The sequence below is a fragment of the Onychostoma macrolepis genome, chromosome 01, assembly GCF_012432095.1.
Source record: "Onychostoma macrolepis isolate SWU-2019 chromosome 01, ASM1243209v1, whole genome shotgun sequence".
Lineage (NCBI taxonomy): Eukaryota > Metazoa > Chordata > Actinopteri > Cypriniformes > Cyprinidae > Onychostoma > Onychostoma macrolepis.
In genome coordinates, this window is record NC_081155.1 from 1,038,383 (window position 1) to 1,063,302 (window position 24,920).

At 38.5% G+C, this 24,920-nt stretch overlaps 2 protein-coding genes across 4 annotated transcripts in view; both read right to left on the bottom strand.

Moving 5' to 3' along the window:
• Positions 1-840: 840 nt before the first annotated feature.
• LOC131536078 (uncharacterized) lies at positions 841-2,919 on the bottom strand. Its single transcript, XM_058768756.1, has 3 exons — positions 2,831-2,919; positions 1,488-1,575; positions 841-1,368 (listed from the first exon to the last, which is right to left on the bottom strand). The coding sequence occupies exon 3, from the start codon at positions 1,288-1,290 to the stop codon at positions 841-843; it is 450 nt and encodes a 149-aa protein (XP_058624739.1). The 5' UTR covers positions 1,291-1,368; positions 1,488-1,575; positions 2,831-2,919.
• Positions 2,920-8,956: 6,037 nt separating this feature from the next.
• Positions 8,957-24,920, bottom strand: part of LOC131548848 (integrin alpha-M-like) — a 19,235-nt gene continuing 3,271 nt past the window's right edge. Inside the window, exons 6-31 of one of the 3 annotated variants that reach the window (XM_058790437.1) lie at positions 22,098-22,228; positions 21,817-21,959; positions 21,419-21,566; positions 21,176-21,311; positions 21,020-21,093; positions 20,454-20,577; positions 20,236-20,378; positions 19,742-19,888; positions 19,356-19,547; positions 19,090-19,220; positions 18,783-18,931; positions 18,335-18,501; positions 18,140-18,262; positions 17,937-18,007; positions 17,670-17,811; positions 14,640-14,738; positions 13,846-13,928; positions 12,273-12,353; positions 11,833-11,911; positions 11,563-11,667; positions 11,448-11,483; positions 11,063-11,176; positions 10,829-10,930; positions 10,413-10,433; positions 9,593-9,703; positions 8,957-9,501 (exon numbers count right to left, since the gene is read on the bottom strand). In XM_058790437.1, coding sequence (XP_058646420.1) covers positions 9,316-9,501; positions 9,593-9,703; positions 10,413-10,433; positions 10,829-10,930; positions 11,063-11,176; positions 11,448-11,483; positions 11,563-11,667; positions 11,833-11,911; positions 12,273-12,353; positions 13,846-13,928; positions 14,640-14,738; positions 17,670-17,811; positions 17,937-18,007; positions 18,140-18,262; positions 18,335-18,501; positions 18,783-18,931; positions 19,090-19,220; positions 19,356-19,547; positions 19,742-19,888; positions 20,236-20,378; positions 20,454-20,577; positions 21,020-21,093; positions 21,176-21,311; positions 21,419-21,566; positions 21,817-21,959; positions 22,098-22,228 — 3,038 coding nt within the window. In that variant the 3' untranslated portion in view covers positions 8,957-9,315. Of the gene's footprint in view, positions 9,502-9,592; positions 9,704-10,412; positions 10,434-10,828; positions 10,931-11,062; positions 11,177-11,447; positions 11,484-11,562; positions 11,668-11,832; positions 11,912-12,272; positions 12,354-13,845; positions 13,929-14,639; positions 14,739-17,669; positions 17,812-17,936; positions 18,008-18,139; positions 18,502-18,782; positions 18,932-19,089; positions 19,221-19,355; positions 19,548-19,741; positions 19,889-20,235; positions 20,379-20,453; positions 20,578-21,019; positions 21,094-21,175; positions 21,312-21,418; positions 21,570-21,816; positions 21,960-22,097; positions 22,229-24,920 lie in introns of all 3 variants that reach the window. The other 2 variants (XM_058790435.1, XM_058790434.1) reach the window with 2 other exon arrangements.

The window sequence follows — 24,920 nt, forward strand, 5'->3', positions numbered from 1 at the left end:
TTACCGCGCTTCCGTCCTCTCTCACACCGCTTGCGACGCCGCCTTGTGCGGGTAGCGTCAGTAGGCGAGGCCGCGGTCTCGAGATCCAGCTCCAGCAGTAAACAAAGGCCTCGTAGCTTCTCAGTAGCCGCCGGCGAGAGTTTGTGTTTGTATGTGTTGTCGATATCCAAAAGGCTTTGGCGATCATAGATGTATCCCGGAGTGATCTCCCGATGAATTAGCGGTACATTGACATTGTTTGGAGACGAACAGATGACATTAAAAGACATAAAAGCACCGTCTTTGGAACCCGGAGAAGCCGCTGCGTCTGAGCGCGCCGCCATCTTGGATTATCAGTGTGAGTGATGCTGCGGAGCGGGCGGGAGAGGGTCAGCGGAATCAGTCGAACGCTTTGAGCTGGGGTAATGGGGTGATGGCAGAGGCGTCATGCCCATTCAAAGTGAGGGGCACGTGCCCCCTCAGATTTTCAAAGGTTTGGATTGATGTAGCCTCAAAGACCAGCCCTTTACAATCCGTCACGGACGCGGACAGTTTCTTTCTTTTTTCCTTTTTTCTTTGTATTCCTGCAACTAACCTAATAATAAAATGTTGGTCGACTAATGGTTCTAAAGACAACTTTAAATCACACCACAGACAGCCGCAAACGTATAACTGTTAATTCATTTATTTTCAGTCAAATTAATAAATCTCGAGATATCTCAGATATTTCTTTGTGTGCAATATCAGCATCAAAACTCAAAATTTCAAAAACAAGGAGTCTACAAACAATGAAAAAACTAAAATAAAATGATATGCAATGTATAAAAACAAAGCAAATCAAAGAATAATGAAAAAAAAAAGTTATTTTTTTGAAAGTGATTTGGCAAACACCTCCATTAAACTGAGGAACATCTCCTCTCTTGCTGCAGCCTCTCTCCTAATCTCCACATCCCTCCGTCTCATCTCTTCATCCCTCATGTCCTCTCTCCTCTGCATTCTCTCCCTGAACTCTTCCTCTCTACGCCTGGCTTCTTCCTCTCTCTTTTTAATCTCTTCATATCGTCTTGTGTCTCTCTCTTCCAACTCTCTTGCTCTTCTTTCCTCTCTCTGTTGGGCTTCTTCCTCTCTTTTTGCCTCTCTTTCTTCCATCTCCTTGAGATATGTCAAAAGGTCCCCTTCTTCTCTTCTTCTCTTTCTTGGTGCAGATGGGCCAGCAACAGAGAGTGAGGAATGATCAGCAACATCCTTGCTGCCAGACTGTATGAGCAGCGGTGGGGTGATGGATGGCTTAGAGCCTAATACAGCATCCATCACTCCATACCACTTCCAGGATGCTGCTGTCTGTTCCCCATCCTCTGTGCTGACCCCTGACTGTGGACACTTAAGATCCTGTAACAAGCAAACAAGCAAAATAAATATATGAACAGCATTAAAAGAAAGATAAAAAATAAGTACAAATTACTTAGAAAATAAATTAAAAAAAATAAATAAATAAATAAAAAACTTACTTTGTACTTCTGCTTGAGGTTTTCCCATTTCTTTTTGACCCAAGCAGCAGACACTTTGCCCTGCAGATTGCTTTGCTCTATAAAAGTTCTTAAACACACACAAAAGCAATGACTAACACCATAGATTGTGGCTGCACAATATTGGAAAGAAACTGACATTGCAATACTTTATTTATTTTTCTGCTATATGTATCACAATATGATATAGATATATATATATAGAGAGAGAGAGAGATTGTTTTATCAATCTGCATTGTAAATAAAAAATATAGTGGCACTAAGCCAGATATGCAACCGCCTTTCGCTTTTAAACGTCCCTGGTTTTGTTTTAATGTCAAATTTGTTTGGGAAAGTTTTAAAGATAATGCGAATGTTTAATAAAAAAAAAAGTGTATTTCATGCGTTTTTGTTTGTTTTTTTATAGCCTATATAAAACAAATAAATGGATTAAAGAGAGGTTAACTCGCAAGTTTGCAGGTTTAGGCTATTTATATTTCAAAGTGTTATACTGTAAGAGGATTACAAATAGGCTAATCAAAATTTTTATTTTTTAGCAAAAAATAAAATTAAAAAAACAATATATTGTATTCAACCAAATGAAATAATCAAATCGAAGTCATAAAAACATTAATTTGACAAGCCGTTTTTTTCAACAGGATCAAAGAAAAGAAGATTGAAATAATATTGAGCTAGACTCCATAATGCCTGTTCACTTTTGCCCAGGCCCTATTCTGTAGGCCTATATAGGCTATACATTTTTGCCTCGTGCTACTGGCGGGCGCTGCAAGTAGAATTCAGGATTCCGTGAACTGCACACGGAAATATTTATTCCGTAAATAAACACAGCTGGCTTGCACTGAAGGGGCATATTTATTTAACGTAATCACAACCTTCGCAATTTGACTCGTGTTAAGCAATATCGCAATGTCGATTTTCCACATAATTATTTATTTTAAATAAAATAATGGCTATTTTATTTTATTGACAAAATATTTTAGTTTGTCTTGTATATTTTTTCATAATAACATTTTAGGGTGTCATATGGTCATGTTTCAACGTGCCCCTCAGCTGTTACAATGTACCCCACCTATGGGGCATGTTGTCACATTTCACTTCCAATTTTTGAGGGTAAATAAAGAAAAACATATACACTGTATTTATGAAACAAAGCGACATATTTGTACTAGACAAGTGTGAAATTACTGTGGATAAAAAAAAGTATACTCTGAACATGAAGTGGATTTACACAATTTGAGAAAGTCAAAAAGTGTTAGTTTGTGCCCCGCTCTCCCCTATCCTGCAGCCTTACAGATCCACATAAGGAAACAATCAATCGTACTCACTCAAATCCTTTTATAGCAGCGTTTCTCTTGCCCGTGAATACGGCTTCATTGGCAGCTCGCCAAGTAATTAGCTTTTCAGTGTGTTCATCTGACCCGGCAAAATAAGAACTTTAACTACTAGGTCTACAGTTAATACACAAAAAAGAAAAATTCAAAATAAATGCTTTGCTTTATAATGTATAAACTTTTCACATTTAAATGCTGATGATGACAGTGATATCAGGGTTGTCCGTCATGTTTGTTTAGCGAATTCACCTTACTGATCTTAACTCCTCCTCCCACGTGCAAAGAATTATGTGAAACTCAAGCCATTAGAGTGTGCACGGATCCACACTTCACAAATCGACCTGAAATAGTAGACCATCCGGGGACTTTTAGCATACTCTGTTCAACATACTATGCTTTGGGACACACTTATTCTAATCTCACATACTATTTAGGATGGATAGTATGAACATTGGGACGCAGGCTCACTTTAGCACAGCAGTTCTTTTAGGAGACAAAACTTTATTTGTCATGAAATTTTATCTTTAAACCTTTGCAGACCTTTTACATTCACAAACAGCTAATTTACAATGCATGAAAAGTAATATTTGGGGGAAAAAATAATATGGGAAAATATCAATAAGATTCTCAACTAAATCTAGTCCAGAGATTCTCTTACTCCACGTACAGACCAGTGATGGCTTCTGCTTTTTCAAGAATGTTATTCTGCAAAGAGAAGAAAAACTACATGAAACAGTCACAGCCAATGACAGGTTTGTTGTCATTATAAGCATGTGAAAAGGTAAATAAATTAAAAAAATGTACAGTGCATTTGTGAGTTCTCCAGGACTATAGACAGAAACAATTATGAATAATATACAGACAACAGATACCTTATCCGTGTGTAGTTACCAGTGCATATTGAATAAGATAACAAATATACAGTACATTTTAGTTTTTGGTAAACCATCTGCACTTCATTGCAATAGAACTACCACACTACTCTCTATACATCTAAGAAATACTACTAGAAAACATAAAACTTATAACATGGAAAAAGGACCCTGGCAAAAGTCAATAAAGTTGTACAATTTTGTACAACTACTGTATTTTCAGCTGCATACAGTTTAAACCAGGAGCCCGGTCCTGTTCCTGGAGCTCTACCTTCCTGCAGAGTTCAGCTCCAATCCTGATCAAACACACCTGTCTGTAAAGTGCTCCTGAAGATCTTAATTAGCTGGTTCTTGTTTGTTTGATTAAAGCCTGAAACACACTGCACGCAGACGAAAGACCGCCTTTGTGAAGCAATCGTGGCGATTTCTGATTGGCCACGATTGTTTCACGATGCCAATCTTTCGTCTGGGAAAGCCGATGGATATGTCCAATCCACCTCCAGCGTCTTTGAAGGATGTCATCTTCCACTGGTTGCTCTTTATGCCGAGTTCACACTGCACGATTTTCAAACTCGTCGGATCGCTGTTGTTTTCACACTGCGTGACTATCTGGGGTAGCATTCAGTCGCTGCTGTGTTCACATTGCACGATGGATCGGCGACAGGGGCTTTCACATTGCACGATTTCACAATAGGAAGAATCGCCGACAACGCTGTCTGATCCGCAAACTATGTTTCACAACAAAACACACGCGAGAAGTGATAAGAAAATAACGCGAGAACCTGCGTGCATCAGCCTGTTGTTCTCGAGCGAGACTGGAAGTATTAAAAAATATAGCCAGCAAATTGTCTGTGCGCTGATTTCCAGCTGCAAAAAGAAAGACAGATTATGCAGGAGGGAGATGCAGGGATTGTGTTCTGCAAAGAGTGGTAAATAATAATTTGCAGTAACTGTTATGCTGATGTTGCGGCTGGTCAAGCGTTTGTGCTCGTTTTTGTATGATATAATTGTACATATTAAAATACTGATATGGTCTATAACTCCTCACTGAACTTCCCTCTGCCCTGTATCTTTGTCTCTCAATGGCTGAAGGTCATCCTGATGTAGTTTTCAGTCAGAAATCATTGCACACAGCGTGATTGTGAATCGCCGACAGCTCCAGATATTTAGCATGTCAAATATTTCACAGGCGTCGGCGACATGTCGGCGATTCTCTCAGATCGCGTCTGTGATAATTCACACTGCGCGATTGTCACTCGCGTGAACGAGCTCCGATTTGCCTCCGATGTCGGCCATTTGTCGGCGATTTATCAAAACATGTCGGCGAGTGAAAAATCGGGCTAAAATCGTGCAGTGTGAACTCGGCATTAGTTCGTTGCCACAGTTTCTCGTCACTGATCTTGTTTGGCCAATGGATTTTGAAGATCCTTTTGAGGCAGGTGTTAATAAAAACCTGGTTCTTCTTTATGGTAGAATCAGAATCAGAATTACCTTTATTGCCAGGTATGTTTGTACGTACGAGGAATTTGTTTTGGTGACAGAAGATTCCATCATTATCTGTATGGTCAACGGTTTACCCTGATCACAGACCATCAGCCCGTGGTCTCGATCTTCAACGATCAGAAAGGTGTCTCAGAGATGGTCTCAGCACAGCTGCAGCGTTGGTCACTCTTCTTAAGTGCTCACCAATATGATATTGGGTACAAAGGCACCAAACTACTCACATCACTTCCACACCATACCATCCTGCCACTAATTAGAGCCCTTCACAGGCCTAAATTATAAGCCCTAGCCCGAGCCCGGCCCGTGTCCGACAGCTTATCAGAATTCTCGGCCCAAGTCCAACCCGAGCCCGTCTTTTTCCCCCTTCTCCCAAAACAGCTTATCTACTACTGTTTCAGCTATTAAAATACTTCAGTTTTGTATGAAGTGGCAAAGTGATTGTATTTCATTTCGTTATTTTAAGTTAATTTAGAAAAACGTTTGGAGCATTTTTTTATTCATTAAATGTAACTCATTTACTCATTAAAGTTTTTGTTTTTTTAAAGTAACGACCAAGCGGCCAGCGGCAGACAGAGTTGATCATAGCCTATGTTTGATCAATTTAACCTTCTCAAATCATCACAACTTGTCTAAAATTAAATCTATAGTTATAAAACAGCTCCGCAATGTTAGTTTAAACGCTTATCCTATATAAATGTGCACTGACACAAAAGCTGGAAGGTGCTTTACAGCGCCAGAGCGATCACTTTGAAACTGGAAACATTTCAAAATATGCCACCATTTTTGCTCATAAAGGTAAGAGTAATAGGCTACATTGTTTGTAACTGTAAAGGGTCTACTTTTATTTGTGTGCACTCAAAATATAATAATTTGAATCGAAAACAAAAACTCTTTCATTATAATATCCCTAAAGATGCATCCAATTAGGAGACGGTGAGTCACGATCATCATCAAATGCATGGATGATCCAAAATGCAGCTTTTCCCGAAGCATTGGGAACTTTTTGTAACTCCCCACGCTCCAACTTCTCCCTGATGCTCTGCATGGTCACCTGTCACCTGTGTGCTAATGCGTGCGAATATGCATTGCGTAGGCGATGTGTAATATTTGTCAGTATTTATTATCTTTAGCAATAGTATTGCTAATAGTATGCTAAATTCAGTATTTAAATATTTAGTAATATTTAATAATAATAATACCCGTTGGGACCCGTCGGGCTTGCAGACCTCTACTACTAATAGCAGAAAGGTTTGTCTCGCTCCAACAAAAAACAGACAACTTCCTTTACATGTACAGAAATGCCACGCACTCCATGACTGCTCAAACACCAGCGATGATGTTCCTCAAGAGAAATTTAAGATCTCATTTGAATCTCATCAAACCTGATTTTCGACGTGATGTGGAAAACAAACAATTTGTGCTCGTGAAGGACAGACCAACAAGAAACTTCCAAGTAGGACAAGAAGTCTTAGCTTGTAATTACAGACTGGAAAAGTGGCACCAGAGCTGGACCCTTGATGTACACAGTAAAGGTTGGAGATAACACATGGAGACACCATGCAGATCAGCTGGTGGATCTTCAGACAAAACCCTCACCGTTATCTGTTCCTGATTCACCTGACAATGTCCCTAAAATTTCAAACATTTCAAACAAACAGAAACACCTCTTCCAGCAGCAACCTAGTTTTCCCAGGAGTCTCCCATCCAGGTACTAACCAGCTCAACCCTACTTAGCTTCAGTGGGTGACCAGTCTTGGGCTACAGGGTGATATGGCTGTGGTCACTCTTTGCCTCTTACACTGTAAAAAATAATATGATGAATAAGTCATGACAACTTATGTTTTAAAGTTACTTTAACTCATAAAAATAATTTAAGCAATTTCAACTTTTTTTTGTAAGTTATGCTAGATTCAACTTGATTTTTTAAGTCAGTTTAATGTTATTGAAATTCAAGGAGACCAATTTAATTCAGTGAACTTAAGTTAACTTAAGTTCTAACTTACTGGTACACTGTAAAAAAAAAAAAAGAAGTTGAGCCAACTTAAAAGTTTGCTTGACTTATTTTTGTGCACTGTAAAACCCGACAAGTTAGGTTAACTCAAACTGTTTGAGTAAACTTATTGCCTTAAACCATTTAAGTTTTTAAAACTAACAATTATGAGTGCTCTGAACTTATTTCAGTTGAGTTCACTAAAATAAGATATACATTGCAATTAAGTGATTAATTGAGTAATAATTGAGCATTAGTGATGAACACTTGCTGTTAACAAACATAATCACTGAAGAAAAAGAAACACAAGAACAACTGACTTCAGCCACAGCCTTAGATGAAATCAACTGAAATAAAATACATTAAATCTCTCAAGATCTGATTAAACAACCCCACAAACAGCATCACCAGCTCCACTTATTAATAACCAGACTGACTTTATTACTGTCAGACATCTACAGAAGATCTTATTGAGAATTAACTAAGGTTTAGATGTTGATTTATTGTTTCATTTGAAGTAACCATGTTAGAGATCAGTGTCTGCTTTAGTTGGGCTCTTGACCCTTGACTTCTGTTTTAGTTTATTTTCTCCTTCTCTTTTTCTCTGGCTGTTGTAACCGTGTGTTTTTTAAACATATTTGTTATAACTCAAAAACCCAGAAAAAAAGAACAGTAGTTGGTTGTTATATGTTTATAATGACAATCATCTGTTAGCGAATTGATCTCTTTGTGTGTCTAATTTCTGGTTAAATGAATGTATTGATTATAGTAGGAGTGATTCTAAGAGCCACTGGTTCTGTGACCGTCAGGTAACAGAAAGAACTTTCCAAACAGTTTGTCCACAAAAGGTTTTAATCTATGGTAGCAACTAGCCTCACACAGACATCAAGAATCAGCTTGTGAACCTCAACAATGGTGACCATTATAAAACAAGAAAAAAAAGAAAATTCATGCTGCAATGCATGCTGGGTACTAGCATAGTACAAAACTCATCCATGGATCCCAGCATGCATTGCTGCATGATTGTTTTTTTTTTATTTTTTTATATATGGTCACCATTGTTGAGGTTCACAAGTGATTACTTTTTTTTTTAACTTGACATGATTAGTTGAAACAACTAATACTGAAAAGTCCAATCAACTTACAGAGAGTAGTTCAGTGCTAGTCAGGATTTTACAAAGTGAGTTGAAATGACTTGTATTTGTAATTTGTTTATACTTAAAAATTTAAGACAGCTACAAAACTTAAGTTTTTAAGTTGAAATAGGTGAAAATTTTTTACAGTGTAGTTGCCCATTTGTCTTTACTGTGTGTGTGTGTGTGTGTTTATGAGAGAGAGCAGAAGAAAGAAAGTGTGCTTTCTGTAGATAATAAGTAATAATAGATCATATTTAATAACAGCAGATAATAATGGAGTTGTGGTTCTTTTACTGTTGTGGGTACCCATAGTAGCCTATAATATATATATATATATTTCTCTTCATTGTCATTGGGTCCCCTGGATGTGTGAGCAAAGGCATGGGTCTAGAATGCGTATACATAAATTTTGCTCTGAGTGTAGATACAGTGCATCTCAGATCCACACTTCAGCTTTAACGATAACGGGTAGATTTGTAAAATAAAACAATGTAAAACAATTACAGATTTGTAATGAGAATATTTAATTTTCATTAAATTAGTTTTTGTTGATTTTTCGTTAATGTCTTGTGACAGTGGCATAAAAAATATCATTCTAACAATAAACAAAAACACAGTATCTCATTTAATTAATTAATTAATTCATACTTATAGTGAAGGTTATTTACAGAACACTTTCTTTGAGATTAAAAAGATAGATGAAGATGAAAAAAATAAATCTAATTGTACTTGAAATTAATAAAAAAAACTATAATAACGCAATATTTTTTATAGAAAAAGCCCCATAAAAGTAAATATCAGAATGAAACTGGGTTATTATAAATAAGCTACAACTTAAGTCACTGGAAACAAGACATAGCTGCATATCACTGAATTAAACATACTGAACCTTAAATCATATATTCATACAACTAGACCATTAAAAGATCATTTTCAGCTCCATCAAACATCGTTTGTTGCGTTGGAATAAAGTGAGGTTTATTCGTCAGTGTTTGGAGGGTCAGGACTGGGGCTGGCCTCTCCATTCTCTTTCTCTGTGCTGTTGTTCTCACCGACTCCGTTTTCTTTAGTATTCACATTCATGAGAGGAGAGTCTTCAACAGAACTTACATATTCATCCTCTTGAACAAACTCTTCAGGGCGATTTCGTTTGAAAAACCCACACTACACACACAGACACACACAGACAGATTGGATTGAGAATTTGAGAGGTGACTGATGAGATCAACTGTAAGGTGACATGATTGGTTCTTACCTTCAGCAGAAGGAACAATATGATAATGAGCAAGATGAACCCGCCCACTACACCAGTGCCTACGATCAGCAGTCGACTGGGAGGAACCACAAACTCCGCCTCCACTGTAGTCTGAGAAAAATCAGCACAACCACTGGCACAGGTAAGGATTTCATACTTTCATACATAAACACGTATGAAATATATAGTGTATAAATAAAACATCTAGAGATACAGTGATAGAAATATATTATTTAAGATGTTAAGTAGCACAGAAATAAAAACAAATGTTCACTTATCAAAACACCTCCACTAGTTCAGAGATATTTTAATAGTTCAGAGATATTTTAATAGTTCAGAGATATTTTAATAGTTCAGAGATATTTTAATAGTACAGAGATATTTTAATAGTACAGAGATATTTTAATAGTTCAGAGATATTTTAATAGTTCAGAGATATTTTAATAGTTCAGAGATATTTTAATAGTACAGAGATATTTTAATAGTTCAGAGATATTTTAATAGTTCAGAGATATTTTAATAGTTCAGAGATATTTTAATAGTTCAGAGATATTTTAATAGTTCAGAGATATTTTAATAGTACAGATATATTTTACTCTTACCTCCACTAGTACAGAGATATTTTACTCTTACCTCCACTAGTACAGAGATATTTTACTCTTACCTCCACTAGTACAGAGATATTTTACTCTTACCTCCACTAGTACAGAGATATTTTACTCTTACCTCCACTAGTACAGAGACAGTTCAAATTTACACTGAAGATGCTGATCATCTATAAATGATGAATGAATTACTGAAGAAGTAGGAAGGCAGGTACCTGGTATCTGTGGGGATTGTCCTGTAGAATGAAGAAGAAATATTTTCTAGTTAAAAATATGTGATAGAGCAGTCTGCCTCTCTAATACTGAAACACTGATGTCAGACGAGTTCATGAGCTGGAGGTCTGTGGTGTGAATTCAGTTTGACACTGATAATAACACAGTCTGTGCTGAAGCTGCTCGTCTCTAGAGGGCAGCACAAACACAACATGAATTATAGCTACATATTTCATTATGTTCTAGTAGACGCTTCATCAGTGTCTGATTCACTTTAAAGGCTCTGAAACTGTGAAATGGACTGCAGGTTATGTCTGTGACCTCCAGGTATTGTACACCTGTTGATCTCAGATCCGTCTGGTGCTAATTCATCATAAAACAGCAGCTAATCATGGGTTCATGTCTGATGTGGATTCACCTTCAGGCCGGTTGAAGTCTGGTTGTAGCGGCTCGTGTTGTAGTGGAGCTCAGCGCTGATGTTGAACTCATAATCACTCCTGAACTCATAGAAGGAATATTTCTACAGCAGAACAAACAGTTTGGGATCAGTGTCAGCTTTTGAAGTCAATAACTGTTAAACACCCTCCTTTTGTCAGCTGAATGACAGCATGTGTGTGTGTGTCTGTGATTGTGGTGTGTGTTCTTCACTCACGCTCTCGTATTCCTTCACGTTGTGGAGTTTTGCGTCTGCGATCAGGTTGAAGTGAACGGCTGAAAATTTCTGCAGATGAAACGGAGGACACTCAAACCTCCCGCAGTGACCGTCCTGAAACAATAGAATCGAGGAGGCAGAAGTGCAGAATGAGATGTGTTTAGACATGTTTACTGTGACTGCATGTGATCTGATATTAAAGGGATCATTCCCCTTAAAACTTTCTGTCTTCAGAAAATATAGAAGATATTTTAAGAGATATCTTGTTGTGTTTTAGTCAGTGGTTCGGAGCAGCATGAGGAGGAGATAAACGATGACAGAAACATTAGTGTTAGGTGAACGATCTTTTTAATACCAGTTATAAAAGGGCTCTATGATCTCTTACCCGTCGATCTGACTTGCTGCACTGCACTGAAGAGTTCTGGAGAGAAGAACAGAAGACGTTTATTCAACAAGCACATGATGGTTTGATGGTATGAGCTGATGAATGAGTGATGCACCTCCTGCATGCTGAAGTTGTGAGGTGTTAAAATCACATGTGTAGTTTGACAGGGCAGAGTGAGCGAGACCGACACCGGCAGACCTTTAACACCCAGATTCTCCACCTGAAGATACACAAACATACCGATACACAGAGACATAGCAGTACGATCCCTCTGAATCACCTCGTGTCACATCTGTACTCTAGTTCACTGATTGATTATTGTAATGTAACATGAAGTAAATGCTGGACTTGAGGGAAACTGCAGATGTTTGTTTGACTCTCTGACCTTGTAGATGATGTTGAGAGGTTTTGGACCTCTGTCCTCCAGAGAGAAGTTCAGATACGTCACAGAGTCTTCAGCCGCTCTGACAAACAGTAACAGATGGTTTAGTAATAGATTTTGTTTTTTTATTATATTATTGTCTTAGATTGATCATACTGTAGCTGTAACTTCTGATAAAACTAATGCAGTGCTGTTTTTTGTCATCAATAAAGCCATTAAAATAGAAACTGCAAGAGAGTTAGTTAGTTAGTTAGTTAGTGAAAGGATGAACATAGCTAGACATTTACACCAGGTGTGTCCATGAGGGTGTCTACACTGATCGCATCCAACACGCTACTCGCATCAGGTGTAGACATGGTGTTAGGTTTTAGTTTCAATCATTCAGAGGTGAAGAGCAGATCAAACTGAAACAGAAGAACAGAAGAGTTTGAGAAATGACTCACAGACTGATCGCCAGATCAACGGCGAACTGCACCGGGACGCTGCTCCTCACCACCGTATCACTCATGTTTCCATTGTTATCACTGTGAACAAACATGCAGAATTTACTCACAAATTAACATGAAGTGCAGTAAAGTCATTCATCTTAACCTTCACAACATGGATCGTAAACCCAGATCTCTGATTATTAGGGGTTCTAGCGTGAAGCACCGAAACCCTGCTGTAATTGTAAGGATTATTATTATTATTATTATTCTGCTGTAAAACAGATCGTACAGACAAATCCGTAAGGCCTAGAGACTTGAAATTTGGCCAGATGGTAGGTCTCAATTTGAGGAGAGATTGGCAAAGACTCCCCCAGTCAGCCAGTAGGGGGCACTACAGTGATTGAACATCTGAAAGTGCTCATAACGTTTGTTGCAGACTCAAGTGTATCACTGGAATCACTGGCTCAAGATGAACAAAATGGCTATCCGATTTCATTTATGTCATGAAAATCTTTCCACCATTTTGAATTTTTACACAAAACAGACTTTTGTGAACTAGTCCTACGTTTTTCACCCAATCGGAACCAAAACAGGGCAGAAACGTTCTCTGGAGTCTTATTAGCAAAAGTTGTCAAAACTGAGTTGAAGTTCCGTTGTTGGTCAGAACAGGACACAAAAACACTCAAAAGTGGGTCAGGCCCTTTTACTGAAATGGCTTAATGGTGTGTTCACACCAGACTCGAAGCGAATACGTGCATCGCATCACTCACTCTAGATTACTCACGGGATGTTTTTCGTGTCACTCGTGCAAATAAAAACATAGCGCGATCAACCATGGTGGAGATAGCTACAATCGCTGTTTTGTACCTGTTGTGAAAGTCCCAAATACGATGGAAAGCCAAACGCCGACGTGGAGACATATGATAGATCTCCTCAACTTTGCCTCTAGAACCACTGCTGCCAATTAAACCATTCATTAAATATTTGATATCATGTAAAAAAGCTACCTTTTCAAACTTGGCCTAGATGGTTTGTCCGATTTTCACCAAATTTACAAAACAAAAAGTTATCAAAAGCATTTTGATAGTCCTAACCATTCTCAAATAACACACGTATGAATTTGACAACGAGCTCGCCAAAGTGGACATGAGGCTATATCTCTTTAAAGCTTTATCGTATTCAGGCCAAACTTGCAATTTGTTAGGACAATCATGTCCTGAGGTTACCTGCACAATTTCAGCGCAGTGCCACCTAGTGGTCAGGAGATATGAAAAAAGGCTGTTTCTCTGCAATTCACTGGCATGTTGGCACCAAACTACATGTGCGTCATCATCACCCCTAGTTAACCACACCACATTAATTTGGAAGGAGCGCCACCTATTGGTCAAAAGTGATACATTTAAATAATATTTCTAGTGATTTTATTTATTATGTTTTAGCCTTTTTGGGTAAAATCATCTTAAAATGTCTATAATTGCTCAAAGGTCTTAAAACGCTTGAACCCTGGTAATTACTGCCTGCAGCTATTTGTTACTGTCATTGCTCAAATGAAAACAAATGAATCCGTCACACTTTCAGCCTTATTCACCTGTTGGCAGTGATCATCATCTCCATCCGGTCAGACCAGTCATGATCCCATTTCGTCACACGGAAAGTTCCCAGAAACTGAGTCTAGAAAACAACAGAGTCCATAGAAAGTAGAAATAGTAGAAAGATGTTGGTAGCAATGACAGAGGAATAATTGAACTGACAGAATGAAAACCTTGAATTCTAAATGAAGAACCTGACTTTGTGCGTCGAATACTGTCTTGTGAAGAACAGAATGATTCATGGCTTTAACTCACATGTCTATAGCCTGTTTATCAATTGTTCAAATAAAAGTACATTTGATACCTTGATAAAATATGAAGTAACTACAAAAAAGGAGGAAACAAAGTTTGTCTGTATGTCTGTGTGTGTGTGTGTGTGTGTGTGTGTGTGTGTGTGTGTGTGTGTGTGTGTGTGTATGTGTGTGTCTGTGTGTGTACTGCTATATATGGTTTACGAGGACACAAATGTGTATAATGACATGGGTACTACAAATTAAACATGGTTTATGAGGACACTTCCTGTGTCCCCGTAAAACAAAAGTCTTAAAAAACATACAAAACTGTTTTATGACATTCAAAAATTGCCAGTAGTCTCCTGTAAGGGGTAGGTTTAGGTGTAGGGTTGGTGTAGGACAATAGCACATACAGTAAGTACGGTATAAAAACCATTACCCCTATGGGATGTCCCCACTTTTCACAAAAACAAACGTGTGTGTGTGTGTCTGTCTGTCTGTCTGTGTCTGTTTGTCCATCTGTTTGTTTGTGTGTCATTGTGTCTGTCATTCTGTCTTACTGTGGTGCCGCTGCGGTACACCGGTAGATTGATGCTGCAGGTTGTTCTGTTCGTAGCACCGCTGTCTCGATCACCACAGCTGCTTCGAGTCCGACTCGGCTGATTGTTCAACACACACACAGAGAGAGAGAGAGAGAAACTTAGAATTGAAGAATTGTCTCCCTTTCAGTTCATAGCCATGCCCCACAGGAAGATGAATCAGAATGACAGGAATAGGAATTTTAATGAAAGAAATTCAGCATGATGCATTCTGAGAAATGAATTGCTCTTCTACTCTGGTCCACCGGTTAGTAAATATGATGAAATATATAAACTATACAGTTTTCTACATTTGAAGCAAACCTATCCATCCATCTATTTTGAACTTTAAAAAAAAATTCAAAACTTAAAAAAAAAACAAAAAAAAAACCCATTTAATCCAACATTACCTTTCTAGTTAACATAGTCATTAATTTATTTTCATTTTAGTTCATTTTAATTTAACTTCCTTACATTAAAATTTGAATTGCAATTCTGCATTTCTGCAAATCTCATGTTTGATGCCAAAACTCAAATTCAGAGACTGAATTGGAATTTAAAAGGCATGCTCAGTTCAATTCTAAATGACACACAGCTCTGTTTAATAGTGTTTTACTGGAAATAAAATGAAAACCCTTTTTTGTAGTGGATAGAAGTTGTAATTCACACATACATTTCTGAAGATGGAAGAACTATAATCGCTCAAGTACTGAGGAGCTAAACCATTCAAGGCTTTATAAGTCAAGTCAAGTCACCTTTATTTATATAGCGCTTTTAACAATACAGATTGTGTCAAAGCACTTAACAGTATCAAATTGGAGGATAGAGTGTCAGTAATGTATAATGATAAGATTAAACACTCAATTTTCAGTTAAAGGCATTTCATTATTGAATTCAGAGATGTCATTGTCTAGCTCAGTTTAGTTTAAATAGTATCTGTGCAATCAAATCGGCGATAATCGCTAGAAATGAAGTGTCCCCAACTGAGCAAGCCAGAGGCGACAGCGGCAAGGAACCAAAACTCCCTCTGAGACAGAATGGAGAAAAAAACCTTGGGAGAAACCAGGCTCAGTCGGGGGGCCAGTTCTCCTCTGACCAGACGAAACCCGCAGTTCAAAAGTTTATATTTCTATTTTAATTTTGTTGCAATTTCTAACAATAGTAGTATTATGTAGTTAGGTATTTTATTTTATTTTAGTTATTTAGTTATTTTTGGTTGATATATCTGGGGATATATCTCTGGGGGTCATCTGGGTATAAGTAATTAACAAGATTTTAAAATCTATCCGATGTTTGATAGGGAGCCAGTGCAGTGTTGACAGAACCGGGCTAATATGGTCATATTTCCTGGTTCTAGTAAGGACTCTAGCTGCTGCATTTTGGACCATCTGGAGTTTGTTTATTAAGCGTGCAGAACAACCACCCAATAAAGCATTACAATAGTCTAATCTTGATGTCATGAACGCATGAATTAACATTTCTGCATTTGACGTTGAGAGCATAGGTCTCAATTTAGATATATTTTTGAGATGGAAAAATGCAGTTTTACAAATGCTAGAAAGTTGGCTGTCAAAGGGAATATTGCTATCAAATAGCACACCTAGGTTCCTAACTGATGACAAAGAATTTACCGAGCAGCCATCAAGTATTAGACAGTGTTTTAGGTTATTACATTACTAAAAACATTAGTTTTGCAAATTGGAATGCTTTGTTAGGCCGTGAAGAAATGTAGAGCTGCATAACAGCATGAAGTGACAAGCAGTGAAAACTCGTCACCTAGACAGCCATCGGGACAAGACCACGGGAATCAGATAAGCCCTTTACACAATCTGACATGGCTGTGGTTGGAATTGAACTGCGGGTCTGGCCAGAGGAGAACTGATCCCCGACTGAGCCTGGTTTCTCCCAAGGTTTTTTTCTTCATTCTGTTTTGGTTCCTTGCCGATGTCGCCTCTGGCTTGCTCAGTTGGGGACACTTAATTTCCAGCGATATTGTCAACTTGATTGCACAGATACTATTTAAACTGAACTGAGCTGGATGATGACATAATTTAATTCAATAATGAATTGCCTTTAACTGAAAATTGAGTGTTTAATCTTGTCATTTTACATTATTGACACTATTTTCCTATTTTGATATTGGAAAGTTGCTTTGACACAGTCTGTATTGTTAAAAGCGCTATATAAATAAAGGTGACTTGACTTGACTGAACTGTCTATCTGCCCTGGAGGTATTCCTCATGTCCCTGTCCTGCACCAGCTTCCAGGGCGCAATCCCTCGTCTCCTCGTTCTTCGTTCTGCCACAGTAGGCAACCGTGACACTAACACCGTGTTTCCTGATTATATCTTCCAAGAATAACATGTAAAGCATGAAAACCAACGGTCCTAGTACTGAGCCTTGAGGTACTCCATACTGCACTTGTAATTGATATGATACCTCTTCATTCACTGCTAAGAAATTGATGGTGGTTAGATGAGTACGATTTGAACCATGCTAAAGCACTTCCACTATGTGAATGTTGTGGTCGATAGTGTCAAACACGGCACTAAGATCCAGTAGCTATAATAAAGAGATACAACCACGATCAGATGATAAGAGCAGGTCATTTGTAACTCTAATGAGAGCAGTCTCAGTACTATGATACGGTCTAAATCCTGACTGGAATTCCTCACAGATACCATGAACTGAACTGAGCTGGACAATGACATCACTGAATCAATGATGAACTGACTTTAACTGAAAATTGTATTGTTTGCTATTGTCCTTTTGCCTTATAAACACACTATTTTCCTATTTAATATTGTAAAGCTGCTTTGACAATCTGTATTGTTAACAGTACTATATAAATAAAGGTGTCTTGACATCTATTAAGTGAACAGAGTTATTATTAAAGCAGTAAAATTAAATCTACTTAATTGTGTTGTCTGATAAGAGTTTAGCTAAAACCATTTTGATGAGGTTTTTTAAAAGGTTTTTGACACTCTTTAGTTTGACATAAAGACAGCAATACCTTAACAGCCTCAAATTTTGAGAGCGAGAGGCCTTCTGGGTAATGCAGCACTATGCTGGTGTTGAAGGAGTCGTCGCCTGGGTTTGCCAGTAATACGAGGATGCTGAAATGAGCTTGATTCACCACCACTAACGTGTTGTTCCTGCAGAACAAACCATAATTTCAATAGAAAAACAAAACCTGGTGAAGGTTGGCAATATTCAGAAGCATTTACAATCATATTTCACATTAACATCATGTCTAATTTATTCATCAGTTGTTTCTCACGTAAAACTGAAGTTCAGCTTCAGATCGGCCACACAGCTGTTGTTTGAATTACAGTTCCTTTGAAACGGCACCTAGTTGCAAACAAAAGAAAAACTTTTACTGAGCTTTTGAATGTCGCAGAAACTTTGTACAGTAAAACTGAAGAATCTTAAGAGTTGACTGACACTGAATATCAGAGTAAAATCTTATATTTGTAGACTCACCTCGACATACTCCTCCGTCCTGCTGTGAACATCAAGAACAGCCGTAGAGTTTCCAGACAACATCTCAGTTTGTGAGAAATTCATTCGTATCTTCAGAGGAGAGACTGTGTCTGCAACACAGCGCTGAAAAAACACAACATTCCCTGTTAGAACGAAGCTCTGTGATTGGCTGGAGCTGTGATAGACGACACGTACCATCATGAAGATAGAGAAGTTAAAACAGGAGGACCCAGAATCCAGCAGGACGGACTGCTGCAGAGTCCTGGATGACGAATCCATCGGATCGAAGAATCCTCGACTCATTCGTCGTACCACGTCCACGTTCAGATTCAGAGAAACATTCAGCTTCTTCTCCAGAGATCCTGAGAGACACGAGAGGGTAAGACATGGAGGCCAGATTCTTCATGTGACAGAGAAACTTTATTTAAAGATTTATATTTGGCATTTTCGCCTTTTATTATGATAGGACAGATCAGAACTGACAGGAAGCAAAGTGGGAGAGAGATAGGGGGATGCGATCAGGAAAGGTCCTTGAGTCAGGATTCAAACTCAGGATGCCCGTAGCACAACAGTGCTGTATGTCGGCACGCTGCCCACAAGGCTGTTGGCACCGACAGACTCTCTGAAAGTTTATTGACGTTACCTGTGCTGCTGGTGCGCTCGTTCACTGTGAAACATGACGTGAGATCAAATGCGCTAAATGTGTTGTCACTCGGACATTCAAAGTAGTTCAAGCTGATTTCCTTTGGACTGAAACTGAGCTGCGCAGATACAGACATCACAGACCGAGCCCTGAGAAGAGAGAAAAGAGTCAATAGCTCTCAATACTGGACAATGAGAGTAATCAGCTAGATCACTGATGTGGTAAAGAGGTTGCTTTTTAATAATGTGATAAATTCGGCAGTTTGGCACCTAATACATTTTATTCTCCAAACTAAAGAATGACGTACTTGAGCAGCACGATCCCTCCTTGTGCTCCGATCACGATATCTGTCAGATTATCATCGTTCATGTCCATCTGACCGGACAGAGACACTCCGAACTGCTGCAGACCGGGCAGAACCGACCGCGCTGGGATCCGCTAAACACACACAAACAGATCTACTGTCACAGCGGCTCAGCATTGTGTCTGTCTGTTTATCTGGGAACATATTCTGGGTTAAATGTGGCCACAAACACAGCGTTTGGGTTTGAGGGAAGCACAGCAAACTCTCACCTGAGGAGCGTGTTCAGGGTTTATGCCATGCCTCCTGTGGCCCAGATAGATGTAGACGACTCCTCCATTCTCCAGCGGCGCCCCGACCGCCACATCTGACAGACTGTCTCCATTCAGGTCCTTTAGTGGAGCCACAGACGCAGCAAATCTGCCTGTGGTGGATTCGCTCACATTGAGCGTCTTCTGAAAATACTATGGAGAGAGAAAGTGAACAGAACATGACCAGCATCAGTGCAATTTCCACGACTTTCACATCATAGAAACCAATTACAGCAGCAGTCCCAATGGAGTTACACAATGGTGATGACTAGCAGTCTTCCAGTTCCAGTTACCCAGAAGCTCGTTCATGAAGAACGTCATAATAACAGTGTTGAATCTGTGCGTACCTGCTCTAATAAAGCGTAGATGTACAGCCTCCCTTCAGCCCTCGGCTGAGACTGGTAAAACAATGGAGCTCCGACCAGAAGGAAATCTGAGTCTCCATCAGAGTCCACATCCAACAGACTCAGAGACGCTCCGAAATATGAGCCAATCTGAGGACAGAAATCAATCAAAAGAAGTGGAACTGCATTGTAACATATGCTTTTATAGCCTGATGTTCACAGATGAAATATGAAAACAACACGTTCTGCTTCACAAATTCAATGTCACACAACACTGGCTAGAAATCAATGAGGTTTTTGTAGACTTATTTTGCTCCTTTTCTCTGCTGGATATGTTATTGCAGAATCTATATTCTAAGTGGAATGCTTGGTTGTTTGTTTTTGGTGAAATACTGAATCTCATGAGAGTGTGTGTGTGATTTGAAGGGTCTGCTGATCTTCTCAGTGGACTGCAGGTTTGGGAGCCCCTGGTCTCACTGATGAAGAGGGTTACTGACTTGTTCTCCGCTGATGTTCCTCGTCACTGTCCATGTGTTTTGGTTCTTGGTGAAGAGGGTCACCAGACCCGTGTGTTCGGCCCGCGGCGCTCCAGAGAACAGAAGAGAGATGCCGTTTCTCATTCCCAGCACAGTAGAGTAACCTGAACATCATCAGCCTCATTAAAACACACAAACTCTTCACATCACACAAGGAACAAACAAACTCTCCAACATACCCATGTACGAGTCTTTATTTACAGCTGGATCGATGATCTCTGTCTCTCTGAACTCTGATCCCGTCACTTCATACAGAGCTCCACGCCAGTCATTCGATCCGACCGAACCCACGATCACAGAGTCCTGGAGCAAACACAGCAGCTTCAGCATTGGTTTATTACACACAATAAAACACTGCCCTGCTGATCAGCTGAGAAACACTGACATTGAATCTTTGAAAGATGTTCAGAGTTTTTGATGTTTAGCAGCAAATAAACCAGATCAGTGGTGCTCTGGTTTTACTTCAGGAACCAGATTTTACATCAAGTGGTGACACAGCATTGATTATTAGATTGTATCATAAACAATATGTTCTTCATTAAACATTTAAATTCATTCATGTTACTATGAACTGTATCATCAGCAGCAATGGGATTTTGAGAGGGAAATATTTATAATAATAATATGACTTTAGAAGACTTGAAATATAGTGCACAAATCACATAATCTGCTTTTATGGAATTACATGAACCTATTCCTTAATGTAAATAATAATTGATTACTTTATATGTGACATTTCTCTCACCTCCTGGTAGATGACACTGAATCCACTCTGTGATAACTCTCTCTGTCTGTCTCTACCGAGCGCTTCCTTTGACCCTGAAACACAGAAGTAAAAAACTTTGTCAGTGAATTCCTCATTAGCTGCTTTTATTCCATTTTCCTCATGTTTGCATTTTACCTTCAATGTTGTAGATCTTTTTTTGCAGGTTGTCAAGAAGTCCTTCGAGTCCTCTGTAGTTTTGAATGTAGAAGGTGTTGTTGTGTTTTGGTTCTGATGCCAGCTGAACGAGTTTAGTTAAATCGAGGTTTCCCACCTGAACAACAGTGAAGTGTGTCATTTCTGTATGTCTAGCAACACCCAATCACCAAACTATCTGAACATACAATGTAAATGACATGCCAGAGCTTTAAGGAAACTCACCCCGATGATGTAACGGAGGATATTCTGCTTATCACATCTGCTGAGGACATTATTATCATCATTATCACTGGGGTCTCCATCTGTGATGATCACCAGAGCTTTCGTAGCGTTGAGATCAGCTCCAGACGACACGTTATTCAGGAGATTACTTCTGATGATATAATAGATCATAAATCATGACATATGAACAGCTTTCAGCCTCAATGTCAATGTGCTTCTATAGTTTCTAGACCAATGTGTTTTTAACGTCTAATTTATAGAATGAAATGAGTCAAACTTCAGCGACAGTGTTTAACAGTCCAAAAACAGAGAGTAAAATTACAACATCAACCATATTAATGGTTTTCTTAAACCGTAATTTCAGTAATCATTCATATTCATGTGAAGGTTTCACTCACAGAACGTAGTTGATTGCTTTGTGTGTGTTTGTGAGAGATTGCATGTGTTTCTCTTTCATGAGTTTCTGTTCAGCGAAGCCGTTCTGATAATCGTTGAAGTCAAACACAGTTCGTACATTTTTTGAAAACTGGACAGCAGCAAACTGACAAACAGAAAGATGACAAACAACAACATTATCATCATTAGACATCATGTCCACACCTCAATACACACTACAGTATTTATCTCATGAACTATTACATGTTGATGTTTCCAAATTCATAGCTGATGGATTGTTTACCTTTATGGATGAGTTTGAAAGTTTTTTCATAACATCTTTAATGAAGTATTTGTTCAATTCAAACTCAGGTGTTTTCATACTGCTGGATCCATCGAAGAGAAACACCAGATTGACTTCTCTCTTGGTGCATTCTGCAGGAACATCACAGCATACACAAACTCTGCTGTTACTTTAGCAATCAAACCAAATACATATTGTTATATAAGTATATAACGTAATATCATGTCTTTAATCTTTAATTGAGTTGTCAAAAATTATACCTCCAAATGAAATTAAATAAACCAGCTGGAAGTAAACAAAGTATGCTATTCTGTGTCAGCTGTGCCACACGGCTGTTTGAGTCCAGTGGATATTCTCCAAAATGGCGCTAGGATGACACGGAGGAGACGAATTTGAATTAAGTCGTTTTTGTTTTTTGTTTTCTTTTGTGCACAAAAAGTATTCTCGATGCTTCGTAAAATTACTGTTCAACCCCTGATATCACATGGATTATTTTACCGATCTTCTTGCTACGTTTCTGGACCTTAATCGTGTAAGGACCCTTGCTGTCTATGGAGGGTCTGAGAGCTCTCAGATTCCATCAAAAATATCTTAATTTGTGTCCCGAAGATGAACGAAGGACTTACAGGTTTGGAAAGACATCAATGGGAGTAATTAATGACAGAATTAAAATTTTTGGTTGAACTAACCATTTAAACTTAAGTCTTGGTTTGTGTGAGACTCGTCAGAACTATTGAAGTCTGAGATTGTTAAACTTAAGTCTTGGTTTGTGTGAGACTCGTCAGAACTATTGAAGTCTGAGATTGTTAAACTTAAGTCTTGGTTTGTGTGAGACTCGTCAGAACTATTGAAGTCTGAGACTGTTAAACTTAAGTCTTGGTTTGTGAGAGACTCACAGAACTATTGAAGTCTGAGATTGTTAAACTTAAGTCTTGGTTTGTGTGAGACTCGTCAGAACTATTGAAGTCTGAGATTGTTAAACTTAAGTCTTGGTTTGTGTGAGAGACTCGTCAGAACTATTGAAGTCTGAGATTGTTAAACTTAAGTCTTGGTTTGTGTCTGAGACTCGTCAGAACTATTGAAGTCTGAGATTGTTAAACTTAAGTCTTGGTTTGTGAGAGACTCACAGAACTATTGAAGTCTGAGATTGTTAAACTTAAGTCTTGGTTTGTGTGAGACTCACAGAACTATTGAAGTCTGAGATTGTTAAACTTAAGTCTTGGTATGTGTGTGAGACTCGTCAGAACTATTGAAGTCTGAGATTGTTAAACTTAAGTCTTGGTTTGTGTGAGACTCGTCAGAACTATTGAAGTCTGAGATTGTTAAACTTAAGTCTTGGTTTGTGAGAGACTCGTCAGAACTATTGAAGTCTGAGATTGTTAAACTTAAGTCTTGGTTTGTGAGAGACTCGTCAGAACTATTGAAGTCTGAGATTGTTAAACTTAAGTCTTGGTTTGTGTGAGACTCGTCAGAACTATTGAAGTCTCAGATTGTTAAACTTAAGTCTTGGTTTGTGCGTGAGACTCGTCAGAACTATTGAAGTCTCAGATTGTTAAACTTAAGTCTTGGTTTGTGTGTAAGACTCGACAGAACTATTGAAGTCTGAGATTGTTAAACTTAAGTTTGGGTTTGTGTGAGACTCATCAGGACTATTGAAGTCTGAGATTATTAAACTTAAGTCTTGGTTTGTGTGTGAGACTCGACAGAACTATTGAAGTCTGAGATTGTTAAACTTAAGTCTGGGTTTGTGAGAGACTCGTCAGAACTATTGAAGTCTGAGATTGTTAAACTTAAGTCTTGGTTTGTGTGAGAGACTCGTCAGAACTATTGAAGTCTGAGATTATTAAACTTAAGTCTTAGTTTGTTTGAGAGACTCGACAGAACTATTGAAGTCTGAGATTGTTAAACTTAAGTCTGGGTTTGTGAGAGACTCGTCAGAACTATTGAAGTCTGAGATTGTTAAACTTAAGTCTTGGTTTTTGAGAGACTCGTCAGAACTATTGAAGTCTGAGATTGTTAAACTTAAGTCTTGGTTTGTGTGAGACTCGACAGAACTATTGAAGTCTGAGATTGTTAAACTTAAGTCTTGGTTTGTGTGTGAGACTCGACAGAACTATTGAAGTCTGAGATTGTTAAACTTAAGTTTTGGTTTGTGTGTAAGACTCGACAGAACTATTGAAGTCTGAGATTGTTAAACTTAAGTCTGGGTTTGTGAGAGACTCGTCAGAACTATTGAAGTCTGAGATTGTTAAACTTAAGTCTGGGTTTGTGAGAGACTCGTCAGAACTATTGAAGTCTGAGATTGTTAAACTTAAGTCTTGGTTTGTGTGAGAGACTCGTCAGAACTATTGAAGTCTGAGATTGTTAAACTTAAGTCTTGGTTTGTGTGAGAGACTCGTCAGAACTATTGAAGTCTGAGATTGTTAAACTTAAGTCTTGGTTTGTGAGAGACTCGACAGAACTATTGAAGTCTGAGATTATTAAACTTAAGTCTTGGTTTGTTTGAGAGACTCGTCAGAACTTTTGAAGTCTGAGATTGTTAAACTTAAGTCTTGGTTTGTGCGTGAAACTCGACAGAACTATTGAGGTCTCAGATTGTTAAACTTAAGTCTTGGTTTGTGCGTGAGACTCGACAGAACTATTGAAGTCTGAGATTGTTAAACTTAAGTCTTGGTTTGTGTGTGAGACTCGTCAGAACTATTGAAGTCTCAGATTGTTAAACTTAAGTCTTGGTTTGTGTGTGAGACTCGTCAGAACTATTGAAGTCTGAGATTATTAAACTTAAGTTTGGGTTTGTGTGAGACTCATCAGAACTATTGAAGT

Bases quoted from the DNA above. Each gene is read 5' to 3' on its own strand.
- LOC131536078 (XM_058768756.1), bottom strand. From the start codon at position 1,290: ATGGATGCTGTATTAGGCTCTAAGCCATCCATCACCCCACCGCTGCTC.